The 27,826-nt window shown below is 28.2% G+C and overlaps 2 protein-coding genes across 2 annotated transcripts in view; both read right to left on the reverse strand.

The window, feature by feature from the left end:
- Window positions 1–8,107, reverse strand: part of LOC129958622 (inactive pancreatic lipase-related protein 1-like) — a 60,632-nt gene extending 52,525 nt beyond the window's left edge. Inside the window, exons 1-2 of the mRNA XM_056071220.1 lie at window positions 7,939–8,107; window positions 4,407–4,684 (exon numbers count right to left, since the gene is read on the reverse strand). Of these exons, the coding sequence (XP_055927195.1) occupies window positions 4,407–4,684; window positions 7,939–8,053 (393 nt within the window). The 5' untranslated portion in view covers window positions 8,054–8,107. The remainder of the gene's footprint in view (window positions 1–4,406; window positions 4,685–7,938) is intronic.
- Window positions 8,108–21,863: 13,756 nt separating this feature from the next.
- The window catches only part of LOC129958437 (E3 ubiquitin-protein ligase SHPRH-like), a 66,480-nt gene continuing 60,517 nt past the window's right edge, over window positions 21,864–27,826 (reverse strand). The window contains exon 25 of the mRNA XM_056070929.1: window positions 21,864–26,094. Within this exon, the coding sequence (XP_055926904.1) occupies window positions 25,953–26,094 (142 nt within the window). The 3' untranslated portion in view covers window positions 21,864–25,952. The remainder of the gene's footprint in view (window positions 26,095–27,826) is intronic.

The following is a 27,826-nucleotide window of genomic DNA, read 5'->3' on the forward strand; positions in this document are numbered from 1 at the left end:
TTTGTGAATCAAAAATGAATTCTCAAAGAGAGAGAAGAACAAAGAATTTTTATTTTTTTTTTTGTACAGATTCTGAATGGTCTATACCTATTAAGATTCTTATATTTCAGTTTCAAAAATTTTCATGGATTCCAGTCAAAGAAAAATAAACCCTAATCAAGTATATTTGAATTTTAGCTTCATAACTACAGCGTAAGTCGCTTGTAGTAATCGCTTTTTGTCCAAACCAAAGTGATGACAATATCCGAATAATAAATACATCCAACATTACTTAAAAATAACATAATTCTCTAAGTATGCAAGAGCAGTAGAAAAGCAGAGTGTACAATGCAAAGAATGAAAAAATATTCATGCATATTTAATTTTTTAGCCATTTTTAAAAAATTATCAAGATTAAACTATTTTTTGAGTTATCAAATAACATCGGATAAACCTTTCATATAAATAACGTTCAGCAGACTCAGAACAATATTGAACAGATCTTTTTAAAGCACGAAGGGTTTGCAGAGTTTCATGGGCTGATTATGGTTTCTCTTCCGTGTCCTCTACATCAGCATTATCCTCATGCCATATACCGCCGTTTCTTCGAATCATCTTGGAACGACAAATTGTTTCTTCTATAGTTTTTCTACTCTCTTTCAGTTAGCAATGACATTGATCCAGGCTTCATAATCTTCTTCGAAAAAGTCGACCGCCTATTCAGTGAATTAGAGTATCCTCTTGTTTAGCCCTGAAAAAATTTCAATGCCGAACCATTCGATCAGCGAAATTCATCACCACAAGCGTATTGATAATTACCAGAAAGGGAGAATTCTCTATGTGTTAGATACGGACGATCCACGTTTTGATCAGTACAACCGATAGACCATTACATTCATGATCGCTACAAGCGGCGACTATTGTATGTGGAAATAAAAGAGAGCTAGCTAGCAGATTACGATTCAAATGCTGTTACATCCATTTCTCTAAATCCATTTTTTTTTCCTTACATCTATTTCATGGATTAAACTTCTCACGCCAGTCATTTGTTATAACTTCAAAAATAATGTGCAACTCCCCATGTGCATGAAAAAAAAAAGACATGCAAAGGGAACTTTAATTCATTGTTATCAAAATCGGATCTAATACTTTTTTTAAAAAAAAATTTGCAAGATATTTCAAACCAATTCTTATTTCTTTGCAGAATGTTTTCTGAATAATACTGAAATATTCTTCTATTAGTGATATTCCGTACTCATATTCTTATAGAAAGAATCTATTAGGGATCTATAATTTAATAAGCTCAGCTCTAAAATCATAATTAAAAAAGAAACTATTAAATCAATAAAAGAGCATTTTAACCTTCTCCTGGCTAGGTATGTTTGAGCCTTTCCAGGAAGAAAAATCTCATGAAATGACGCGCCAGAGATCATATATCATAAGTTATGAGATCATATATTATCATATAAATATGAATTAAAAAGAGAGAGAGAGAGCAAAATTTGAAACTTATGACAAAAGGTAATAAAAATATTAACATATAAACATGGATTGATAATTTTTCAAAACTTATATTAAAACATTATTTAAAATCCAAAGATGTGGATCAAATAAACTGAATAGGATGTGGTAGATTTTAAATATTGGAAATGATTTAAATTCAAAGTTTCATTAAGAATCGATGATTGTTCATTAGAAGTTATTACCACAAATTGCAAAGACCATGTTAAAGAACTGGAACTTTCATGAGAAAGTAAACATATAGGACGAAACCACACAGAAGGAGATTCTTCAAATGACGAAATATAACAAAACAAATAAAAAATTGGGGGAAAAATCTAGAATAATCTCCCCGAAACTTTCTCGTATATTTTCTAATTAAATAGCTATCCTCCTCCCCCGAATAAATTTGTGAGCTTTGGACAAAAATTTATTTTTTATCCCGCAGATGAGAGGTCTGCTTCGTAATATAGTAACGAAAATCTATAATTGTGTATTGACCGGATGCTACTAGCGAATAATAGTTAAGAAAAAGCATATGAGCCAGCGATTAATTGCTGTCATGCGGTTAACAAAAAAGTACAAAGAAACCGAATGTATATTTTGGACGTCTTTTTATCAGTCGGTTGAATTCAGAATTTGGCACAGAACTATAGCCGAAACCACAAGATGACATTCTAAATTCTATTTATTGAATTTTGATTTATCGCGTTTACATACATGTGGAAGTACTTATTAACAAATAGTCATCCTTTTGACCGATTTCGTTCAAACTCCAATACGGATTTACATTTTAAATGCTAAGTCTGGTATGAAATTTTATTTACCTAGCATTTCATGTTGTGTAGTTGTCATGCTCGCTTGTACTCAGACAACCACATAGACAGTCTACATCTGAATGAATTTCATACAAAATGTGATAGAAATCTATAAATTTGGTGTAAGGATCATATAACAAATTTCTTTGCTTAGCTCAAAGAGTTTTTAAGTTACAGACATAATTCCAAAAATGTGTTTTTCGGGTTCAAGAAGGTCTGATGGGGAGATTCGTCAAAGTTTCAAATTCGAATTTATTGACGACTACAATACGTTTTCTTTGTATACCTCATATACTATAGGTAATAATAACAAAAAATCCTCTTTGACGTTGATGAGGATGCTTTATATTATCAGTTATAAAAATTTATAAATCACACAAATAGTACATGATATAAAAAGGTTTAGTCGTCCAAATAAATTTAAAATGAGACCTAGAAAATTTTTGAAATATTATTTGCCTACTCTTTAAGTATACTACTTTTGTTTACAGAACAGAATTTTGCAACCATTAAAAAACAAAAATTTTTAATTTTTGGCATCAAAATTAATTACACATTTTGATATTTTATAGAAATTATTATAGGTGGAAATAAAGGTTATATCAATGTGGTCACTGATAGCTTTTTCAATTATTTGAATGTTAAGGTACATTACTATTATTATTTTTTTATTTTTAAAAGTAAAATTTTTTTAATGATACCATGTAGCACCAAATTCGCAGATTTTGATAACATTTAATTTTAGATTCATAAATGATCCCAAAACTAAATGGCAAATTTCAGATTCAAATGTTTTCGCAGTATTTAACTATCTGCTGACAAAATACAAGAATGCAAGGTATTCTGTCTAAAACACTTAACGATTTCATTTTAAGAAAGAATTTAAAATTGCCATCAGCAAAATAATTATATAAAATAAAAATGTATATTATAAAATGCTTGAACGAACATCCTCATGAATCTTGGTCATAAAATATATATATATATATATATATATATATATATATATATATATATATATATATATATATATATATATATACATTTTTATTTATATATTTATATATACATTTTTTTAATATATATATATATATATATATATATATATATATATATATATATATATATATATATATATTATTTGTTAAATGAATAAAATCGAATTAGTTTCAAAATATCCAAACTATAGAAAAATGTATAAAATTAAGTTTCTAATGAAAGCTATCATTTACAATCCTTATTCACACAAAGAATGAGAAATATTAGTCAAGATTCAACTGATAAGATAATACAATGGAAGAATCTATTCAAACATTCTGATTCACCCATTGGGCACAATGTTTCTTGAAAAATGCAGCATTAAATATATCCTTATGAATAGATGTAAGATTGATAAATTAAAATAAAAAGGTTGAAAAAGTAAGCAGGAAATCTCCGACGGTCTTTCCATCATTTACCTTAGAAATGACTCATCTTTTTAATCTTGTTTATCTAGCTGCACTATGATGCTGAATTCTAGAATCAATCTTGCATTTTCAGCAATTTTTTTGCGCTGAATTGTTTATTTATGCGTTTATTTTATAAAACAATTTGTGCAAATTGCAGACAATTTTTATATAAAAATAAATTACTAAATCCTTTTTGATCAAAAATACTCTAAAAATGTTGCAAACCATAGTAAAATATTCCTGTCTATTCTCCGTTTTGTGAAAAATACAGTAGGAAATGTGAATAACTGCCTTCTTCATTTACTCTTTTTTGTCCCAAAAATCTGAAATTTTGTGTCATTACATTTTATAACATTCGCATTCTTCACACTAACTTATTTGCGATAAGCAACCATTTCTATTCATTAATATCTTCCCATATGTTTTGAATCTTAAACTTTTAATGAAATATGATATATTTTGTGTTTTATAAAGTGTATGTGTAACCAAAAATACAAAGTTTTGGCATTTTGACGGAAACTATGCTAAGCGCATAGGATTATTATCTTTAACTTATTCCACCTAGTGATACTTATAAACTAAATCTTATTAAGGCATTAAAGCAAATACTGAGCACTAACCGAGGAAAGGAATAAAAAGGAATAAAGAAATATTTATCTACCTTAATCCAGTCTTGATTCCCACTTTCACGAAAACCGTGAAGAATGATCTTGATTGGCCGTAAAGGATCAAAAAATGATTGGGAAAAACTAGAGTTATTCCCTGTGCGAATTTTCTGGAAAACATCAGGAGCAGATCTGGTTACGAGAAGAAATTGTGGATCTAATGTATCAGGATGAATGGGAAATAAACTGATGGGTCTCAAGGATGAAAAAAAGGGATCGCCTATCGAAAGACAACCCCATTTGTCATAGCACCGCGTCAAAAGACCATCTTTCTCTGAAAACAAAAATTATAAAATATTATTTAAAAGCAAGGTAATAAACTTGAAATAATTTTAAGAACTAAGAATATTGAATTGTATTTGCTCGTATAAATTTCAAAGATAACCAAATGATATGATCTATCTTAAAGTAAGCTTTGTATGTTCTAAAATATGAGGTATCTGCATTATATGAATATTTTACATTCGTTCCGTATGCATTCCTGAGTTAAGTGAAGCATATATGCAAAATCAAGTAACGAAATGTAAAGTACTTTTGCATCGACAGGGTAATTTGATTGCAATATAAAATGCCATTTCTGCTTATGGGTTTGGGTTTATGAAGTTTAATGGCACAAGAGCCTATCTTGGCCAAACTGCGCCATACATATGGTTATATTTCTACTTATCATTGAGGTACAAATACTTCCACAAGAAGTTGATCTTTCTTCCATTCTGTAGAAATAATCTCATTTATTATCTATTTTATTTTATTTTTTATTTATTTTAATTAGTTAATTAATTAAAATTCGAATTAATTTATATTTCGAAATTCAAATTTCAGTAAAAGCTTTCTATTTATATTTTGACAAAAAAAAAAATACCTTCAATAAAATGTCATGGTATTTTTGCCTAAGGAATGTGTCTGAAATATATAAAAACACATATTCTATATTTAATTTGGACATCCTATAGAATGATTGCATGTTATACATTGTGATAGACTATAACCTCATAAGTTTAAACGCTGGTAAAGTTAATAAACTATAACCCCATAAAGTTAAACACTGGTAAAGATGGAACCATCACTTGGGCATTAAAACTTTCTTGTTGGGACTTTTGGGTTGGGACTAATTAATATTTCATCAACAAATTAGAAAAGAAAACACGTTTTACTGCTTTATTGTGCAAAAATAATCCAAGGAGCCTGTCTAATTTTCTAATTTTAAATGCAACTGGAATCAAATAAAAATAATTTCAAGAACCTAACTTGGAATATAATATTAAAATGAAAAAATAGTATTAGATTTTTCGAGATGTTGATGGAAAAATAAAGAGTCAGAAACGAATATATATATATATATATATATATATATATATATATATATATATATATATATATATTTAAAAGGCGATATTTTTGATTTTTATATTCTTACAGATAAATGTTTTGAGTTATATTCTTGCACAGACCTTAAGTGTTTTGTTAGTGTAGTTATTAATATTTATTTAGATGTACAGTAAATAGAAAAATTCCTATTGCTCTAGAATAGCTACTAATTGGTAAAATAAACTATCCGAAAGTTAACGCAGTTATCACTTTTCTTTTCATGCGGTTTTTTAATTATTGAATAATCAAGCGAAAAAAATTATCCTTTTCAAGAAACAGGAAAATGAGAATAATCCATTCCCGTGACTATTTTGAAAAACAGAAAATTTGCAAAGGAATATCAGTTTCAGAGCGTTTCATATTTTAAAATGTGAGATAAAAAATGCTCTCAATGAATTCTTAAAAGTAGGATCATCTGTTCAGAAAGAAGTTTAATGCCAAAAAGAATACCATGCCAAAAGCTATATAAAGTGACAGTACAAGGCAAACAAAGGAAGAACACGAGAGAATTCTCATCAATTGTCGAGAGACAGGAGTATATTTATTTTTTTAAGCAATCAAACATAAGCAAAACTAAATATTTGAAAGACTCCTTTGGGGACGGACAGTCTAGTTCGAGTTTAAACACATTTCACAATTCCAACTCGGTTGAAATAGAATAAAACTACGACCTTGGAGACACACATGGCATTATTTCATGAAGTATGATATTTGCAGAATAATAATCGAAGATTAGAGCAGTTTGAAGTACAGAATAATTTTAGATTCCTAAAAGTTATGACTTCTTTTTTATCAGAAAATATATCTGTGGAAAGTTTTTCTTGATTTAATTAATAAACAGAACCAGGTATGAAATATGCTTGGTTCTTATCTTTCGAAGAACTAAATATATTTTTTCCAATGATGTTTGGAAGAGATTTCCACTGAAAAAAGTGTTTTGCATTAATAATTAAGTTTCTAGGTAATTCGAAATTGTAGAAGTGAACTATGATTAAAATATCCGAGATGATAATTTATGGTTAATTGAAACCAGAAATCTGGTAAAGAAGTAAGAAATTTCATATGCTAATATCGATGAGAAAAGGTGTTATTTGAATTAAAATTACAACTACATTTGATAAATGTTAACGAATAAAATTTACCGAAAAATATCTTTAAAAAAATCATTTTATTCTTATATTTTTAATTTAACTAAATAAATATTTAAAAGCAATTATTCTGTAAAACGAAAGAATTGCTAAAAAAATTGCTATTACAGGCAATATTCCCACAACTACCTATTAAAACAAAATAAGAAATTTGTACAATTTTAACTGACTAACTTTCTAGTCACTTTATCTATCATCTCCGAAGACTCCCATCTAATGTTAAGTCCTATGTATTTAGAAAAATTTATGGACTTAATTTTTAACAGTTTTTAGTAAAATCTTTGCAATTACAGAAATGGTTAATAATACTCCTTTTCACTTATGGCCATTATTATTTCTAAGCTTAATAAATTTATCTAATGAACATTAATATTTGAAACATCAAAATTTTAATGTAATGTTATAAAAGTTAATGTAATATTAATCCATTGCATTTTTTGTTTAATTTTATTTAGGTAAACAAAATCTTGCAGAGAATAGTTGGCATTATATTTATTTTATAATTCATTTATATAAATTCTACAGAAAGTAAAACCCTGATATCTCAATATTTCTCATCTAAATTTCAATCTTACTCATTATCCTAAATATATTTATTCAAAACTTTTTATTTGCATCTAAATTTTATTCATTCTAATATTTGTTTGTTTATCATTTAAGATTATTTTTTTTATCCTTTCATTTTTATTTTTAAAACCAACATTTTTTTCCTATACCAGTTTCTCCTTTTTTTTCATTTGCAGGGTCATTTACAATTTTAGCCTTTCATCCATATATCTACCTCAGCATACCCACATTTTTGTCTAGAGTACAGAAACAACGCCATCCAATAATTAAAAATGTAACACTTAAATAGTTTCCAGTATATGAAATCAGCAATCATTTATTATTGTTATTTAATACTAAGCTTTTTTTTTATCATAAAAACTCAATTTTTCATAAATGTTCTCAATCCTCTGCAGAAACATACTACTAAAGTTTAATAATTACATTGACTAAAAACTTATCTTACCAGCATCAATCTGCTGACTTGATGTAACCTCTCTTTCTCTATCCACCTGTTGCGTGTACGCATTACAAGCCAAGAGAAGAAGTCCTAGTAAGTGCATCACTGCCATCTTGAACATAACTGAGGAAACGGAGTAGCCGCTCAAGAATCCAGGTGCCAAGGCCGGAGGTCAGTATGACGAAGAACAATGATTTCCTAGAAGGACACTTTTCCTTTCACCACATCTCGCACTATCTCAAGCGTGACCCGCCCATGTTGCCCAACATATAAGTCCACTAACTAACTTACATATTCTTGTTCTTTCTTTTTGACATGTTGATTTTTGTTACTGTGCAAGGAGAGGCGTTGGCGATATTTCCTTCCGGACAATCTTTTTTCTTCCCTGAAAGAGAAGAACTAATGAAGCTCAGGGTCAATAGAACCACAGGGGGCCAGAGTAGAAGGATTCTGGTGGACAAAGCGGATAATGCTTAGATGAGGAGGCAATTAAAGCTTTATTATAGTTTGCAAGCAAAATGAAGCGGAATTCCTTAAGAAATCAAAAGCGTTTGCGTTTCGTCTCTTTTTCAGAATTGCTCCAAATCTGAGGCTAAAATGGATAATGGTGGAAAAATATTGCGAAAAATATAAAATCTTCATCTCTCCAATTCTTCGATATTTTTAACCAAATAATTTATTTAAAAAATCGTTTTCAGCTGAAACATTTCATTAAAATTTGATACACAAATATTTTAAACTGAATTTCATATTGGTTTGAAATTAATGCTTCACTTTCTTTTCTTTTTTAGAAGCAAGATATTTTTTACTTCGAAAAGATAACATAATTTTTTCCCCCATTACAAAGGTAATCACTATTGGAAAAACTTTCAGGAATACACTTCTAAGATAACTTTGGAACTGATCATTCGCTTAAAGAAGTTAGCAAATGTCACTTGATGAAATTTTCTCTCAGTAATTTTTTAAATTAAAAATTTTTAGAAAATTTAGTTTAAACTAAATTTTTAAAAATTTAGTTTTTTTAAGATAATTTTTCTTAAAGTAATGTTTAAATTTAAAAAATAACTAATAGTGAAGCATGCGTTTCTAATAAAATTATTTTATTGAATACTTTTCTTTAATCTATTGAATACTAATTTAAGAGCAAGATACAAATAAATCGAATTAGCGTGACAAATAGCTTTGAAACAAATTTTTATTATTGACAGATTTTTCTCAAATCGTGGTATAGTAGAAGTGGTCTCCCAGAAACTTTCTAGCAAGCTCTCCAACTAAGATCTTATCCCCCTCTCCTCCCCCCTTCCTTGCATAAAATTATGAATCATGGGATAAGACCGCAAATACTTTTCACGCCATTAGCGAACAATAGTTGAGAAATGCAGATCCTTGGCGTGAATCTACTGAGTCTATCATGCTGATATGTATTTTAAACCCCTTTTTGCAGACCGAATGAAAGCAAAATTTGAAATGGAAGTACAATTGTTGTCACAAAATCACATACCATATTTAATATATTTAAGTCATCGCGTTTTTAAGTTATCGTGTTTGCATGCCTCTGAAAGAACAAACCGATAGATTTTCAATCTTTTGTTAGATTTGACTCAAACTTTTATAGGTGTTTTTGTAATAAAGATATTAAATCTCTGAACCGAAAATTTTATTTATCTAGTTCTCTTCTTTTTGCAATTATCGAGTTCACTTGTATTCAAACAATCCAACAGACTGACTTCCTGGGAATGGATTGTGCTCAATATTTGATAAAAGTCTACAACTTTGGTCGTAAGTCCATATACCAAATTTCATCCGTGTAGCTCAAAATAGTTTTGAGTTATCGTGTTCACAGAAAAGTGGACAAACATAATGCCAAAAACGTATTTTTCGAACTCAGACAGTCTGAAACGTTGAGATTCGTCAAAATTTTGAGTTCAAATTTTGGACAATTGCAATACTTCCGCTATACTTGGTCTAAGAGAAAATAAAAATAAACAAATTTGAAGCGCATTTCCTGTTTTAGCTTTCTTTCTTTTTACCCCTCAGTGATTTTTTTTTTTTAATCTTCAGCTGAAAATTCGCATATAAAAAGGATCTCACAATTTAATTTCATTCAAAAATCACATCTTCAGCTTCATTCATAAATTGCTTCGTTAAATTTGCAAGAATTCAGTATTAATATAAATTTTTAAAAAGGCAAATATATATATATATATATATATATATATATATATATATATATATATATATATATATATATATTTAAATTTTAGATTTTGCTATGCTGCACAGAATGTGGGCGGCAATGGACTGGTAGTAAGGTTGGACTGGAGGATTCCAGGATCGAAAGAGCCGCGCAAACGGTTTATGGCAATCCAAAGTCGGCAAGACTTCCCACTCACTTCAACCAACTAAACTAAGTTTTATGTGTTTCCAAAGAATATTATTTCTACATTTAATTCAAGCATTCAATTAAATTGTAATCTCTTTGTTTCATTCGACAACTTGATTGATATAGTGCTAAATGTATTTTCTATGCCCAAATGCACAGGTTAGTAGATGGATTTTTGGAATGCCAAATATTAGTAGCAAACGTTAAAAATCCTTTAAATACCTCATTCGACATTTTAAGCTTTAAGCAAAATAATAATCGAGGTGAGAGCGCGCCCTGTTCGATTTGGTAGACAAGCCATGCGTTAAAATCATAATAATTCCCATCTTCGAAAGAAAATCTAGCTAATGAATTGTTATAAATTCATTTCTGTACTCATTATTCAAAATTTTAACTTGAAATCAATGTATTTTATATAACTAGAATTTTCTGTAGATTAAGTAGATAAGGAAATGTCTGTGTTCTTTGAAATAAAAATTCAATGCATTCAAAACGTTTTTTTTTAAATTTGTATTTCTGTTCAGAATACGAATTTGTAATTTGTTTTAATTTTTTATGCCTTTTTAAGTGGGGCTAAGTGCCTTTCTAAGTAACTAAGGTGGGGCAGGCAGAGCACTTCTTCTGAGAGCCATTATTGGGGGGGGGAGCAAACTTATTAAAGATTGGAGTAATTCTATTTAATGGGGAGGGGGGGAAGACATATATGAAAATTTGATATCAGGAAAACTTCCGTTTTCAAATTCATAACTATTAAAATTATTCCGATCAAGGGTGGGAAGCCGGCGTCCTGGCATAGGGGTAGCGCATCTTCCCCGTCATCTGGGCGTCCTGGGTTCGAGTTCCGGTTTGGGCATGGTTGTTCTTCCTTTGTTCTATCTGTGTGATGCGTGAATGTGTCCTCCTGTAAAAAGGGTTTGTGTAAGGGAATGAGTGATGCGTGAGTAGCAAAGTCGTACACTTGACCCTAGTTGGCGCTACTAAACAAACAAGAGACGCTCCCCACACCGGCAAAATCGCTGTCTTCGTTACAGCGGGCTTGTCCATAGCAAGTGCCATAAGAAACAACAACATATAGGGAACATTTCTTTTTACGACCTAGAAACCAATTCACTCAAGCAAGATGTCTCAAAATGAAATAGCTAATGGTTTTATGCTACAGAAATCCCCATTTCGGAAAGGAAAAGTTCTTCAAGGTTTCAAAGGTTTGCGTCTCTTTGGCTGGGTGAGGAGGATGATACTTGACTATCCTTAGATATTTTATAGAAAAGGGAAAATAATATATCGATTAACATTACTTGGTGTCTTATGGTTTCTCGGTGTATACATGAAGATAAAATGTTACAGTATTGTATGCTTATTGATTATATAGCGAATAAATCTGATGTTCGTGTCAAATCATCTATACTTATATAAAGCACAATGTGTGTGTGTGTGTGTGTTGACGCTCTACAGAAAAGACCATTTGACCTACAGCTACCAAATTTGGTACATGTATACCTTAGAGGTCGGGAATGTGCACCTGGGGTCCCTTTTTTTGAATTTTAATTATTAATTAAAAACTAACTTTCCCGCCAAAAAATCTTTTCATTTTCCTCACCGCCAAATGAGTAAGGCTTCAGTTTTTTTTCTCCCAACAGTAATGAAGTTAGGGTTAAGATTTTTCGGCCGATTATTTCAAACGATTCCGTTTATTTTCTTAATGTTTTATGCATTTAAAATTAAACATTGTTAATTAATCGATCTTTCAGATTCATTCTGAAGTACTTTTGAATTAAAATAACACAGAATAAAGGAAATAAAAATTTCTAATCTACATAGCGTTACCCCTACTGGCGTAGAAAAATTCATGCATTTGCGTTACCGTAACTGGCGTTGAAAATTCACGCATGCGCATTGTGTTCTGATTGTTGACAATATTATCAACGGATGATTCTTGATTTAAATTATTTTTAGGTTAGTTGCATGCTTTTGTAATTAAATTGTATTTATATTAGTTATATGTTTTTTGTATATGCTTATAGTTTTAAGTACATCGTTTTTTAAGTAGTTTTTTTAAACCTGTTTTCGACCGATTATTTTAAACGATTCATTTTATTTCCTTAGTGTTTGATGTATTTAAAATTAAACATTGTTAATGAATCGATCTGTTCATGATGAATCTGAGAAAATTTTGTTGACAAATTCTTGAGATATTACATAAATTATGAAAGATGTTCTTTAGTACCCATAAAGTTTAAACGCTCAGTGACTCTGTTTTCAGTAATCATATTATAAAAAATGCTTTGTTTCAGTAAAAAATATTATTATATTAATTGCAGATTAATCCTTTCCACTTTAATTTAAAGTATAAATTCTACGGGAGCTAACAGAAAATTATATATATATATATATATATAACGTTATGATTGAAGGCGTTTATAATATTATGAGTGAATTATATGACTATCAAAATTGGCGAACCGGCTGGTCGCCAAAGGCGGCTAGTTAGAAATAAAAGTTCATTCCTATTTCCAATCGGAAGAGGAAAATACGAGAAAGAATACTTCTATATTTTTGGGAAGTATAAAGAAAGTCCATTCCAATGGATCGAACGATTTAAATGCATTTTATCTCAACTTTTTGTACATTCTTTATCAATATAATATATATTTGTTTTTATTTTTTTGTAAAGTACAAAATTTTCAAACTAGAAGCTGCTTGATTTTTTTTATTTAAGTCGTTTAGAATGGCTTAAACTAACAATGTATCAAATTTACCAAGCAAGTTCAGTAAAAACAGAACAGTTTCATTAAAAAAAATTTAAAGCAATTTTATGAATTTTTAATATATTTACATGTCCTTAAGATGATGTTTGGAGGAAAGACAGATCCATATTTAAAGACCACTACGCACTGTGCAATTACCATCACTAATACTAATAGCTATTGTTTTAGTATTAGTAATGGTAATTAGTTCAGTTTTTCCTTTGAAACATCACTTGAGGAGCGTTTGACTTGAAAATACGAGATTTTGTATAAATATACTTCGGAATGTGTACCTGGAAGAGATTTTTCTTCTCTTTAATTAAAATTTTAATAATTAAAAGGTAAGCAAATGTTTTGTGTTTTTGGTTTTAACATCTGAATATCATCGAATAAAGATAATTTTTACATCATCATAAAAGTTTAAAATTTATCTTTCCAATTATATAAATTTAGTTAGGTAAACTTTCCATAATTTTAACAAATTCTGAAAGTAATCTGAGATGTGATTTGGAATAGTCATTTTATTGTTGAACCTTAAGTGAAATCTATTTCATTGTTTCGTAAAATCTTGAAATCGGTTGTTTTTCTTATGTTAGAAAAAGGCATTTATATCTCAGATAACCTTTATAGTCAAGAATTTTACTTTTAAACTCTAAAAGGGCAAGTGCTTTATGCTTAACGAATATTAGGATTTCGTTTTCTTCCTCTGCCTCTCTATTTTTTTAAATTTTATTCTTAAGTAATTTTTTTTAGGAACAAGATTTTTCATGTAATATTTATCAGGTGTGCATGATTTGTTTAAGATATTACTAAAGTTATAGATATTCTTAGCCGAACATTTTTAATGAAATAGCAATTCTCCTTTTTTAAGAATAAAGCTATTTGTGCCTTTTCATTTATTTTATTCATTTATGTGATTTAACTCGATTAAATAGTAGTTTCTAATAGCCAGGTTGCCATTATAAAGGAGATTGCTATCTGGCCCGATGGCAAGTGGATCCCTTATACTTAAGACAATATGGAGCCCTAGTTTGTGTAGGTTGGCTTAAAAGTTTTCCCGATCAAATTACAAGAAATTAATTTTGCTAGAGTGAATTTGGTGAACAAAGACAAAATAAAAATACTCACAGTTTTCTTTCTGCACGAATATTTAAAAAAATGCTGCAATCAAATCCCAGTTTATATTAGATATTGATACCATGTGAGAAGTTTTGAATCAAATCTTGTAAGTCTCAGTCGCATTGCAATATATATTGGCAAACAATTTTGAGAAGATTCCACCTAAATGTGGTCAAGAATAAAAATTCCACCCCTTTATTTTTATATCTAAAAAATTTCTAAATCTCATATTCGCCAAATCTTATATTTAAATCTCATATTCGCCAAGAATTTAATGAATTTTGGATCCATTCTTCTCCAAATGTGTGAGGGATTATACTCCCGGTGATTACGATAACCAGTTAATAATAATAAGCTTTTAATTCTCTCGATGGCAAAAGAGATCTTCATATTTATTTAGATTTGATTAATAGCACTAATTATGTTTGAGATACTTTTTTCTGTAATGCCAACAACTATGCTTGCCTTTGTTCCTGCACTCAAAATTTTCAATTTTGTGTTTCTGTGGATTTTTATGTCCTGGGTTGATTGAATATATCAAAATAAAAAGATAAATATTTGTTATAGAAAAATTTGACATCCATTTTTAAGATTTAACATCTATATGAACAGACTTTAAATATATAAATATATATATATATATATATATATATATATATATATATATATGACTTACGGTCATTTGTTGAGTTTCTCATCGTTTATCTTCAAACTCCGTTAATTTGTATTTATTATGCAATAAAATATGTGTCTATTTATGGTTTATATATTATATTATGACACGATAATGTACGGTTGATTTTTGTTTGAATTCCTTTCTGAAGTGAATTGCATGCAATACACATCTTCATCTTTGAATTGTTAAGATTTGACTAAGAACATTCTTTCAAAATATTAAAGAAATTCTCAAAGAGTTTGACAAAAAAAAAAAAGTTCTCAAAATAAAAGTTTATTATACAAGTAGTTTACTATACAAGCATCAAAACTTATTGCAGCTTCAGCCATAAAAATTATGCTTGTGTTTTTGAGTTTTTTTTTACTTATGATAATATATATAAAACGTGTACACAGTAAATAGTAGTATCTATACAGACCTTTAATTTTTGAATAAATTGGAATAATCTCAACTTTTTAATGCTTATTTATTTTCATCTAAGCAGTTTTGATATATCCGATGTAATTCAAGATGAAAATGTTTTTAACCTTTGTATTAATAAAATATTAACTATGTAATGGCCAAGAACGATTCAATTAAGCTTTTCTTATTTTTCAGTACTAATAAGCAAAATTTTAATAAGTTGTGTCATAACAAAAGCTATGCTTTCACATTAGATCAGATGTTGTTGCTATGTGATATAAAGACTGTTTCAATGAAAATAAAAATATATGAAATAATAACACCTGATAGAATACCAAAGCACACGAAAATAAATATGTCTTTTTTTAAATATATATAATAAGGTATTTGTGTGAAAAATACTGATTTACAAAATAAAAATAATTTAATATTAAAGAAATTATATCTTTTGGTTTCAATTCATGCACATATTCTTGAAAATTCTATCTATTCGTTACAAAAATTGAATGACATCATTCGAGTGTGAGTTGGTTGCTATTGTGGCTTAGCAACCAATATTTTCAGACCCAGTCAACCACTGCTTCTAATCACCCAGAAAATGAGGTTAGTGTAATAATTGTTAAATTCATGCGTGGTTTTAATGTCTAAAAATTTTTATAATATCAGACATATTTTTTGACCAAGAATTTAACCCTTTTAGATGTTTTATCATCAGTGGATGCTACAAGTTAGTACTTGTTATTATTAGTATGTGATAATATATATTTCAGAATTATATTGGCATATGACGCATTTTTTAGATATATAGACGAATGATTTAGATAGTTGTGATGAATTTTTCTAAGTTATTTAGCAGTACATTTTATAAAGTTATAATTTTGCTTAGTTTCACAGCAACAATTAATTTGTAATTCAATATGTATTAAAATTAACTTAAATACATGATTTATAATTATTTAGCTAGTGTGCGATTATTTTAATTTAAATTAGATGTATGTTTGTCCGAAATTATAAATAATCTTAAGTAAATGCACTTTTTAAAAAGTCATTGTGCTTACCCTTTTTTAATAGTTAAATGCAAGTGCCTACATCATTATCTTTATTAGCAGCAAATTATTCGGCTTGTTTTCCTTTTGTTTATATAACAAAATTCATTTCAAATGTAAATACACATTTTTTTTCAGTTTTTATTTCTTTTTTCATAATTTTTTTTAATTAATTTCTTGGTTTATGGAAGCAAATAATGTTTACAGCATTGCAAAAATTCAATTAATTAAAATTAAATTCCAAATTAAAATAATTAATTTGATGAAGTGGCCGTTGAAGGCTATTAGCCTGTAATATGTAAATCATATTAATTAAAAAATGTTTTATATTTAATTATTTGTCTATTTGCAATTTCAATCTTAGTACTCCCTGAAATAAAGTTTCATGCGAGGTGAGAGAGTATGCGAATCACAATTAAAAAAAAAAAAAATCGAGTGCTGTTCCATTGCTTGCCTGGAATAACAACCTGGAATACCAGTTTGCTGTTCCTATATGGTTCTAGTAAAGAAAAAGAAAGTGGAAAGGTGTGATGTGATAAAGCCATTTACACTCCAATCTAACAAATTCGGAGTTAGCGTTTCTGCATCAAAAACGGTGTAAAATACGGAGGAAATGTTAATTACAAACTAGTCAAATATCATCAAGCTATCTCCAAAAGAGACTCAGTGCGTATTAGAGTTAAGAATAAAAGCACATAAAAAAGATTATTTGTTTCCGATTTCTAAAATTGAGACGTCATGAAAAGCGGAATAATGGATCTGCTATTTGGCCAATTCATCTCTCTTGTAGTCACAATGAACATCTGGACTCTGAACTGTAAATTCCACATCACATTGTTTAACACTGCAGGCTTACCCTGGCATAAACAGCGTACGTCTGAAGTGTATGAGTCATCGAAGATCCCGTAATACTGCTATTTTTATTTTTATTTGCTTCATGTACTTGATATTTTTAGATTTCATCCTGGAAAAACAATAAAGTCAGGTCAAGAGAGTATAGATGACATTATACGTAATCATCACACCCGAATAAATATTTTTAGAGTGTTTCACTATTCAGGTCCGTTCTGGCGGTCATACAAAACTTACGCATTTCATTTTTCAAAAGAGTTATTCAACTGGAAAATCTTTTGATTCAAAGCAACCTTTTGGTGCTCGAAAATTATTTTATCAAACCATTACTAAAATTATATTACCTTCTTTCAGTTATTCGTTTAGGGTTCTTCGAGAAAATCTTTACTTAAATTCTCAAATTAAAAATGAGATTTTTGAAATCTTTTGTCGAGTCTATTGAAAGCTTTTGATCAGAGCTAAATTTGTTATACAATATTTTCTGATTCGTATGAGCTTTTCGAACATCAGAAAGGTGTAATAATTGAGCCAAAACAACTAGATTTAGTAGAATTTGAAAATGTACTTTCTGTGAAAGATAGTTTTTGTCATTTCTGAACACTCAATTTCATAAGTATGCAATTAAATCTGAAGAAGAACTGGAATCTTTTTTGAAAGCTGCATCAAAGTTTGAGATTCTTATAGCAGTATCCATTTCTTGCTCTTTAACTTTTGAAAATGTTCATAATTTTAACAAACATATGTTGTCACATCAAGAATCGAATTTCAACAGAGATGCGCGAAGTTCTTTGAATGGACCCCAAACCTCATGTAATACATGCAATAATGAAATAGTTAATTCTGAGTCAGTTGATATAAGTAACACAATTTCTTTAGGTGACTTGAAGTAATTATCTGCACAAAATAAAAATTAATAAAATCAGGAAAATAGATCATAATGATCCATTGGACAATTGAATTCTTCCAGTTCACAATTACCAGATGGAATTATATAGACAATAATAAATTCTTTTGATTTTGAAGAAACCAATATGATAAAAAGCGATCGCGGCCACCCTGAAGGTGCAGGCTCGGTATGGGGCTCGTGCTTTTAGTTGAATGACAACGAATAACTTTGTTATAACAAACAATCTTTGTTTAAGCTTAATTGCAATGGAGAAAGAATTGCCAGAAGAAATTCACTTATATATCATTATTTACGAAATTGCAAGTAAAAAGAAGAGTGCAATTTCAATTCAATCTTTCATTCAGTGGAATAATTATAATGCATGCAATTTAATAATAAAAGTTTAGTTCTCAAATTCCTGTACCATGTATACATATTCATATTTTGTTTTCTAATAAATATCCATCATAAATGTGATGAGAAAAAAACAAATTTTTGCTACATTTTGTATTTGCTGGATTATACAGCCAATTCTTATTAATTATGTGAGAAAATAAATCTGTAATTCTGGCATTTACTTTATTTTATGAATTTTACTAATGAATTAATTCAAGTTGCCACTGAATTGTTAATTATGTAATTCAAGCTTTCTTTTAACTTCGAAATTTTTTTTTTAGAATTTTGTTAACATAAAGAAAATTCTGAAAACTTTTTATGGGAAAAAATACTACACTGTTAGTATAATATATTGAACTAGAAACTAATTCGAAAGGAATCAGAGCCTAAGCGTTATAAAGAATAGAAATATTTTAGATATCTTTATTGATTTTAATAAATAAATTTTTTCAGTTAACAAAACTTGTAGAAAAACTAAAAATATTGACTTTGTAATGAAATTTGATTTGATATGATATTGAGGAAATTATTATAACATTTTTATCTTCTAATTTGAATGACTGTTTTTCTTCATTTAGGCTCCTTAGCCTAGTTGCATAAATGCCCATTTTGAAGAAAAATTGATATTTTGGGACAGATCTAGCAATTTTGAACCACAGCCAGATAACGAGAAAGACACCTGAGCCGACACCCCCTACATAAACTTCAGTACCATACCAGCGTGAGCACATCATTTTGATTACATCTTGTTTCATAAAAATTAGGGAAGGAACGAAGAGCAATAGTTTCGTGTGATATAAGGCAGGTTTGTAAAACCAATTCAATTTTGGAATCCATTGCATATTTTGCAGTTCAAACAAAGATGAACATAAACTGCTGCTGCTGTATAATATGCATTGTTATATTCATCCTGTGACTAAGGTCAAGTTAATGTAATTTAGAGCATATTTAATTGTAGCTATTCCAAATGCTGTGAAAACTTTCAATACTTGCAAGCTAAATATACTCGCAAATCATCTTAGCTTATCTTACTTCATTCTAAGTTTTTCAATAACCATTTTAAATTGAATATTTTTATAAGTATTTTGCTTCAGGTTGCTCCTACATTTTCTTATTTATTTGATAGTTTTGGTGAGGTGAAAATTTTCACCGCTCAAAGAGTTAAAAGAGAGAGGAGAAAAAAAAAAATGTAGAAGACATAATTTATATTATGGTCTATAATTTTTTTTATATCTTTGAATAAAAAAAAATATTTTCAGCAATAATGTGTTTTGTTTTTTCGAAAGGTGATAGCAGTACATCCGAGCATTACAATTGCCCCTGTCTTATTTTTGTCGTTTCGTTGGCTGTTCTCCGAATATAATCTAGGTCATCACAGCAAAAAATACTGAATTTCTCTCCTCTTCCAAATACGAAACCATTTGATGAATCTTTATATACAGTTATAAACATTTAATTTTCTTAAAAACTCTTTATGGGCTTTAACGGATGCGTGTATCATTCCGCAAATTCTTTGTCGGTTTCTTTAAAATACTTTTTTTTATAATGATGTCCTTTAAGCAGGGTGTCGTAAGCCTTATTCTTTTTTAAAAACAAGATTTTATAGAATTCTTTCGAGTAACTAATGACTATATACACATTCACAATTAATATTCATTCAAAATCTTATATCTCGGAGACCCTCGTCGAACTTGTACCAAGTAACACTCACTGCCGTTTCCCACTCGTCTACAGCACAATTCCTTCTTCCCGTTACTTCTTTTGGTCAGGAGGCTGGTACAGTTAAGGGGAGGTTGGTGTCATGACATAGAAATTGATTTTCTTGAAGTTATGTTACAAACATTCTTCTCCTTTCTAAGGCTTTCACGATAACTTTCTTTGTAATAGTATAAATTCGAGTACTCTTTAAAATGTTTTAATGAAAAAGCAAACATTAAATTATACTTTCCCAAAATTATTTTTGATGCCACATATTTTCATGAAAAATCACTCTGTACTTGATTTATATTACAAAATGAAGTTGCAATTTTCAGATGAAATCGGAATTTAAAACTGGAACTCAATTTCTTAAGAGTCATTTCAGATTATTAAAAAAATAGTAGCATATTCATCAAAAGTAATGAGGAATGCATAATCAAAATTTTATTGAACATCTAATTATAGTTTTCCTTCTGTTATATATTAAAACATTTCTTGATGAAATAAAATTTTCCTTTCATGTTACACTCCTTAAATTTTTATAAAGGAGATATTGTAAATCCCCAAAATATCTGCTGTTCGTCGAGCTATTGCAATTTGTAATCTAAACTCATAGAAATATTCTATTGCTGTTTAGGATTCTGCACATTTCGCTATAATTAATTATAAATCCATTTGACGTTTTCATATTTGACGGAACACCTATAACCTCGTGCTAATTTATAAATACTCCAAAGAATCACCAGGATATTTTATATTAGATAACGGCTCTTTGTAATTTTGTTTATAAATCGAACTCTTACGGTTACTATGGGCATAAACTATTTATTTAATGGAACAAAAAAAATTAGGAATATTTTTATTTCCCTTTTTAAAAAACTATGAGTAGTATATTTAAAAAAGTTTTTTTTCAGATGAATAATTCGTTATTGGATCTTATTACACTTGTCAAATTTTTCTCTGTGCACTTTTTATCTTCGTCATATAATTTGGAGAGAGGTAGCAGTATTAATGGTGGAAATTGTCAACATATTCTATCTTGAAAAAACATTTAAGATCTTTTCCACAAATTTGCACTGCTAAAATAAATCGCATTCCAACTCACAAAATTAAATATTTCAGCTACTTATTTTTGTAAAAAATTTTCTGTGATTCATCAACATTTAAAGTAATTTTTTACATATTTTCATCCAAAATGTTTTTACACCATAATAAAAATGGAAGCACTGTCAAAGAACGTTTTTAAATATTTGGGATAGAATATTGCACTTTGTATGAAGAAAAACTATTTTATTGTTTTAGCATAGAATGAAAAGCTTTCAAAAATTTAAAAACCTTATTAAGTGCTTCTAGATCATTTTTTTTTAACATTAAAATGTTTTTCTTAACTTTTTATATTAATATTTAAATGCGTTAAAATATATGTCATAAGTAAATCATGAGATGTAACTGGATAATCAAAAATAGTTATTTCTGTTGTCATTAACAATAAAATCTACCATTTAATTAAAATTTTTGCAGAATTCTTATAAACTAAGTTTTTTGACTGCTGCCTTATTAAAACCGAAATCTTAAATGAATTTCAATTGTTTTCCCACACCAAATATAAGCATTTGTAAATTAATAAAATGAACATAATAACACAACTTAACATTCTTTTAAAAACATTAAATATTTTATTTTCAAAGGTTTATTTAATGTACAATACCAAAAGTATTAAAATCTCAGCGGAAAAACTTCGCAAAAATTACATTGCATAGTCCCAAAAGTGATTCAAGATTTACATTCATATATCAATGAACGATCTTACATCAAAGACAATCGATTCTTCTTCTTCAAAAAAATGATAACAATGTACGTTAAATGATCTTGAAAGGTTCATTTACTGTACAATACCAAATGTATTAAAATGTGTGCGAAACATTTCGCAAAAATTACATTGCATAGTCCCAAAAGTGATTCAAGATTTACATTCATATATCAATGAACGATCTTACATCAAAGACAATCGATTCTTCTTCTTCTTCTTAAAAAAAATGATAACAATGTACATTAAATGATTTTCAAAGGTTCATTTACTGTACAATACCAAATGTATTAAAATCCCTGCGAAACATTTCGCAAAAATTACATTGCATAGTCCCAAAAGTGATTCAAGATTTACATTCATATATCAATGAACGATCTTACATCAAAGACAATCGATTCCTCTTCTTCAAAAAAATGATAACAATGTACATTAAATGATCTTGAAAGGTTCATTTACTGTACAATACCAAATGTATTAAAATCCTTGCGAAACCTTTCGCAAAAATTACATTGCATAGTCCCAAAAGTGATTCAAGATTTACATTCATATATCAATGAACGATCTTACATCAAAGACAATCGATTCTTCTTCTTCTTCTTCTTAAAAAAAATGATAACAATGTACATTAAATGATTTTCAAAGGTTCATTTACTGTACAATACCAAATGTATTAAAATCCCTGCGAAACATTTCGCAAAAATTACATTGCATAGTCCCAAAAGTGATTCAAGATTTACATTCATATATCAATGAACGATCTTACATCAAAGACAATCGATTCTTCTTCTTCAAAAAAATGATAACAATGTACGTTAAATGATCTTAAAAGGTTCATTTACTGTACAATACCAAATGTATTAAAATCCCTGCGAAACATTTCGAAAAATTACATTGCATAGTCCCAAAAGTGATTCAAGATTTACATTCATATATCAATGAATGATCTTACATCAAAGACAATCGATTCCTCTTCTTCAAAAAAATGATAACAATGTACGTTAAATGATCTTGAAAGGTTCATTTACTGTACAATACCAAATGTATTAAAATACTTGCGAAACATTTCGCAAAAATTACATTGCATAGTCCCAAAAGTGATTCAAGATTTACATTCATATATCAGTGAATGATCTTACATCAAAGACAATCGATTCTTCTTCTTCTTCAAAAAAAAAAATGATAACAATGTACGTTAAATGATCTTGAAAGGTTCATTTACTGTACAATACCAAATGTATTAAAATGTGTGCGAAACATTTCGCAAAAATTACATTGCATAGTCCCAAAAGTGATTCAAGATTTACATTCATATATCAATGAACGATCTTACATCAAAGACAATCGATTCTTCTTCTTCTTCTTAAAAAAAAATGATAACAATGTACATTAAATGATTTTCAAAGGTTCATTTACTGTACAATACCAAATGTATTAAAATCCCTGCGAAACATTTCGCAAAAATTACATTGCATAGTCCCAAAAGTGATTCAAGATTTACATTCATATATCAATGAACGATCTTACATCAAAGACAATCGATTCTTCTTCTTCTTCTTAAAAAAATGATAACAATGTACATTAAATGATTTTCAAAGGTTCATTTACTGTACAATACCAAATGTATTAAAATCCCTGCGAAACATTTCGCAAAAATTACATTGCATAGTCCCAAAAGTGATTCAAGATTTACATTCATATATCAATGAACGATCTTACATCAAAGACAATCGATTCTTCTTCTTAAAAAAAATGATAACAATGTACATTAAATGATTTTCAAAGGTTCATTTACTGTACAATACCAAATGTATTAAAATCCCTGCGAAACATTTCGCAAAAATTACACTGCATAGTCCCAAAAGTGATTCAAAATTCACATTCATATGTCAATGAATGATATAATTTGAAAGACAGTTGATTCTTTAAAAAAATTATGAATAATGCAAAATAATACCGAATATATACAGAATGACTAAATAAATTATAACTTAATACGTTCAGGAATAATAAGACACTTAAAAAAAATAAAATTATATAAGCATGCTGAATTTAACCATTTAAATAAATTATCTTCTGTACATTTCAACAAGATGACACATTGTTTTGATTTAACTTAGGTACTTTAGAAATATTTAAAGGATTCCATTTTTTGTGATTGCTCTCAAGTTTATTATTATTATTATTATTCTGTTTTGTGATTTATCAAGCTGAAAAAAATGAAAGAAATTGCACAAAAGAGATGAATGGGTTGTCTACAAAAAATGTACAAAAAAAATTACTATTGCATAAACAAAGATTTAGTCATAATGGCATTAGAAAAAAAAAAATGGTGAAAAGCTAACTATAGGCGTTTTTAAATTATTGGAGGAATATAAAGAAACTTAGTAGTTACAAAACCAAATCGATAAAGGCAGGAAGTTTCACAACTCCATAACTTTAATTATTCGATCATCCATAAATGGGATGATAGAGGCAAAAAGAAAGTGCTCAAAATCATGAAATTAACTTCCTTTGTATTAGGTTTGGCAGGATGGATTTCATTAAGGTAACATGACATAGGTATGTTAACAACAGAATGTTGTAGTAGAATCCATAGTAAAACCACACTGAATCAGCAATCAAAAATCGACGGAGAACTTTCAGAGGTTTCTACAGCAATCACAAAGTCAATCTTTTTCAAGTGTCATTTAAAAAGAATTGCTACATTTTTTACAATAAAAGCATTGTATATATTAGCTGATAAATGACATAAGAAATTAAAGAAATTAATAAATTTATCCACAAAGATTTTGAAAACGAGAATCGTGCTTTAAATTCATAGATATTATCTAAATTAATCATGTAATTTTAAAACTGATTATGCAATTAGAAAATTGAAAATAATTTATGGGAAAACTGCATATTCATTCTCTTTCTCCATACAGAAACGTTTTATGAGTAAGGAACATTAAGGACCAAAATTATATATCTATTATAAGAATGAATGCTATCAAATAAAACTTAATAAACATTTTAACTATAAACACAACTATTTTAATGCAAGGACATGTTACCTTTATGCAGGAGCACTTTAATAAAATATAAAATTGAACTTAATTAATATAATATATTCATATATTACAATATCCCATAATATAAAAAGTATGTTTAAAAGTGTGTGGTTTCAGCATTAAAAATTTTATAAATAAAAATTTATAAATAAAATGTTGCAATAATTTACAAATATATTTCAAGGAATAAGGGAAAAAAAAACCGCATATGCATTACTTATAAAATATTTCTGTAAAGAGCATATATATATATATATATATTCTAAAATATTAGTGTTAATAAAAATTGAAAAATTTAAATGAATAAATTAGGTTTGCTACAAAATTGCTCTAATTCAGACTAACAAAATTTAGTGTTTAGAAGTGATGTTAATCATAACACATCTTTTCAACTTTTCAACTGAATAAATCGGCAATACTTCAATCGCTTTCTCAACAGAAATAACAATTCTGACAGACGAAATAAAAAAAGATAAACATGGTTTTTAAAAGACATTATTCGATTCTTATGAGTGGACAGAAGTGTTGGAATGATTTGCTTGAATCAAAAAATGATTTGGTCAAACTAAATGTATTAAAATACTGCCAGTAGTTATTTAAAAAAAATAAAAATCTTATTTGAACTTTTAATTACTTTTTAAAATTAAATTAACAAAGCTTTGTTATATGACCTCTTCTGAAAAAACATAATGATAATATTGACAATCTTGCAATTTAATTAAAAACTCGTACAATTAAAACATTCAATATTCATTTAGCTAAAAACAGTTAATAGACAAAATATGAAAATTCCCAATTTAAAAAAAATTGAATTCAATTTTTTTTTAGAAATTGGACCTTTTGGATAGAACTATAATTGAATTAAAAAATATATCACGTATGTTTGGCAGAAAAATTAATAAAATAACAGAAAACAATATACAGTGACTATGAATACACCTATGCATGAAATATATTTTCAATTTTCATCAAAAAGATGCTTTAAATCTTTCACTGTCATAGGGTTTCCAACAGCCTCAGATGATAAATTGTTCTTATGTATTTCATGAAGATTTTCTTCAATTGTTGAACTGATCACGAACTTATGAACAACTGTTTCCCTGAAAAACAGAAAATAATGAAAATTTATAAGCTTGAAAATAGTAAAATAAGTTACAAACTACAAAATTAAGAATGAGATTTGCAACAGAAAAGGCAATACTGTAACAAAGAGAGGATAAAAAAATACAATATATCCAGCAACATAACGTATTGAAAATAAAAAGCTCTTTTAAATAACTCAAGTTAAATTTTCAAAACCTAATGTTACATTAAATAATTGTTTAAACCATACCTTAACTTAAACTACACATAGATTTCATAACATCAATATTGCTTATATAGATTTTACAATTTTATGCAGAATACCTTTTAATAATTCCAAATGAATAATACACAAGTGTTAAGCTTATTCAATGCATGAAGAATGAAACTTTTATCCAAGTAAAAACATGAAATGATCAGCAATAACACCTAAAACATTTAAAGAAGCCGAGCGGTATTAAGAATAACAAATATATATCATGTCATCTAAAGGCGATTTAATATAGACAATGGAATACTTTTCTTCATGCTAGCGTATATAAACATATAAATTTCTTTTTACAATTAGTTTTAAAATATATTGATAGGAAGGAATTAAAATTCGCCCTCCTGCTGTTTTTTATGGGAACATGTAGAAAGGAATACTATTATTTATTTCATATATAATTGGAAACTAATATAAAGAAAACGCAAACGTGAGGATTAATTTGCAAACCACGCAGTAAAGCGAATAATTTCTCTACTTTTTGTTTTATACATAACTGCAAACTAACATCATAAGAAACGCTCAAAACTTCCCAATCAAGTACAAATATTTATTTTTGATCTCAATCTACCAATCGTAAAAATGGATTAATTTTTAAGACATAAATTCAACAAGTATCACAGTCTATTTCACAGGAATGAAAAATAACCAGTAGTGTAAGGGTGGGTCAGATAGGGCAAGTGCCTTAGGGTGCCATTAACACGGGTGCAAAACTTGGGATTTGAGAAACAAGCTTGTTTTTTAAAAAACTCATTTCAAAGATTCTTAAAAAACAATTTTTTCTCTCGTTTTTAATATCTCAATACATTTAGTTAATCTCGAAATTTCCAAAAATCAAATCACAATTTAAGCTCTCTTTTTAATTTCGTCTCTGATACGGACAATTAAGTTACGATAGTTGGAATATATTTTTTGGGTTAAAAAGCAAAGACAGTTATATTAGTCAAATTATAAACGAATCATGAAAATAATATTTATTAAGACTAGATTTCCTTGCTTCTGTTTTTAGAATGTGTGGGGAAAAATTAACTAGATATGGAATTTTATATATAAATAAACTGACTAGGACACATTTTTATTCATTTAACATTTAGTCAGCAAAAAGCGATTAATGCTTTAAAAAAGCCAATAAATCGCATAGAATTTCTTTAAACTAAACTGAATGGAAAGGGCCAGGAATAAATTTTGCTAAAAGAAAAATTCCAAGCGTAGAAGTAATAAACAAACCTTTTGTTGTGATGAAAGGGGCTTAGATGGAATAACAAACTCTAAATCGGTTTAGATTTTTTAAAGACAGAATTGAATTTATTTTGTTGCAAGTTCGAGTCACAAAATAATGAAGAGAGAAATCTTGACAGAATTCTTAGTTGGTGTTTCAAAAGTTATTATAGCAAAAAAGATAAGAATTTATTTAATATTGAAGAATGTATTTAATATATAATTGCTGCTCAGTATTTGAGAGTTAATGCCTAATGCCTTAACCT

Source organism: Argiope bruennichi, chromosome X1 (assembly GCF_947563725.1).
Source record: "Argiope bruennichi chromosome X1, qqArgBrue1.1, whole genome shotgun sequence".
In the NCBI taxonomy this organism is placed as follows: domain Eukaryota; kingdom Metazoa; phylum Arthropoda; class Arachnida; order Araneae; family Araneidae; genus Argiope; species Argiope bruennichi.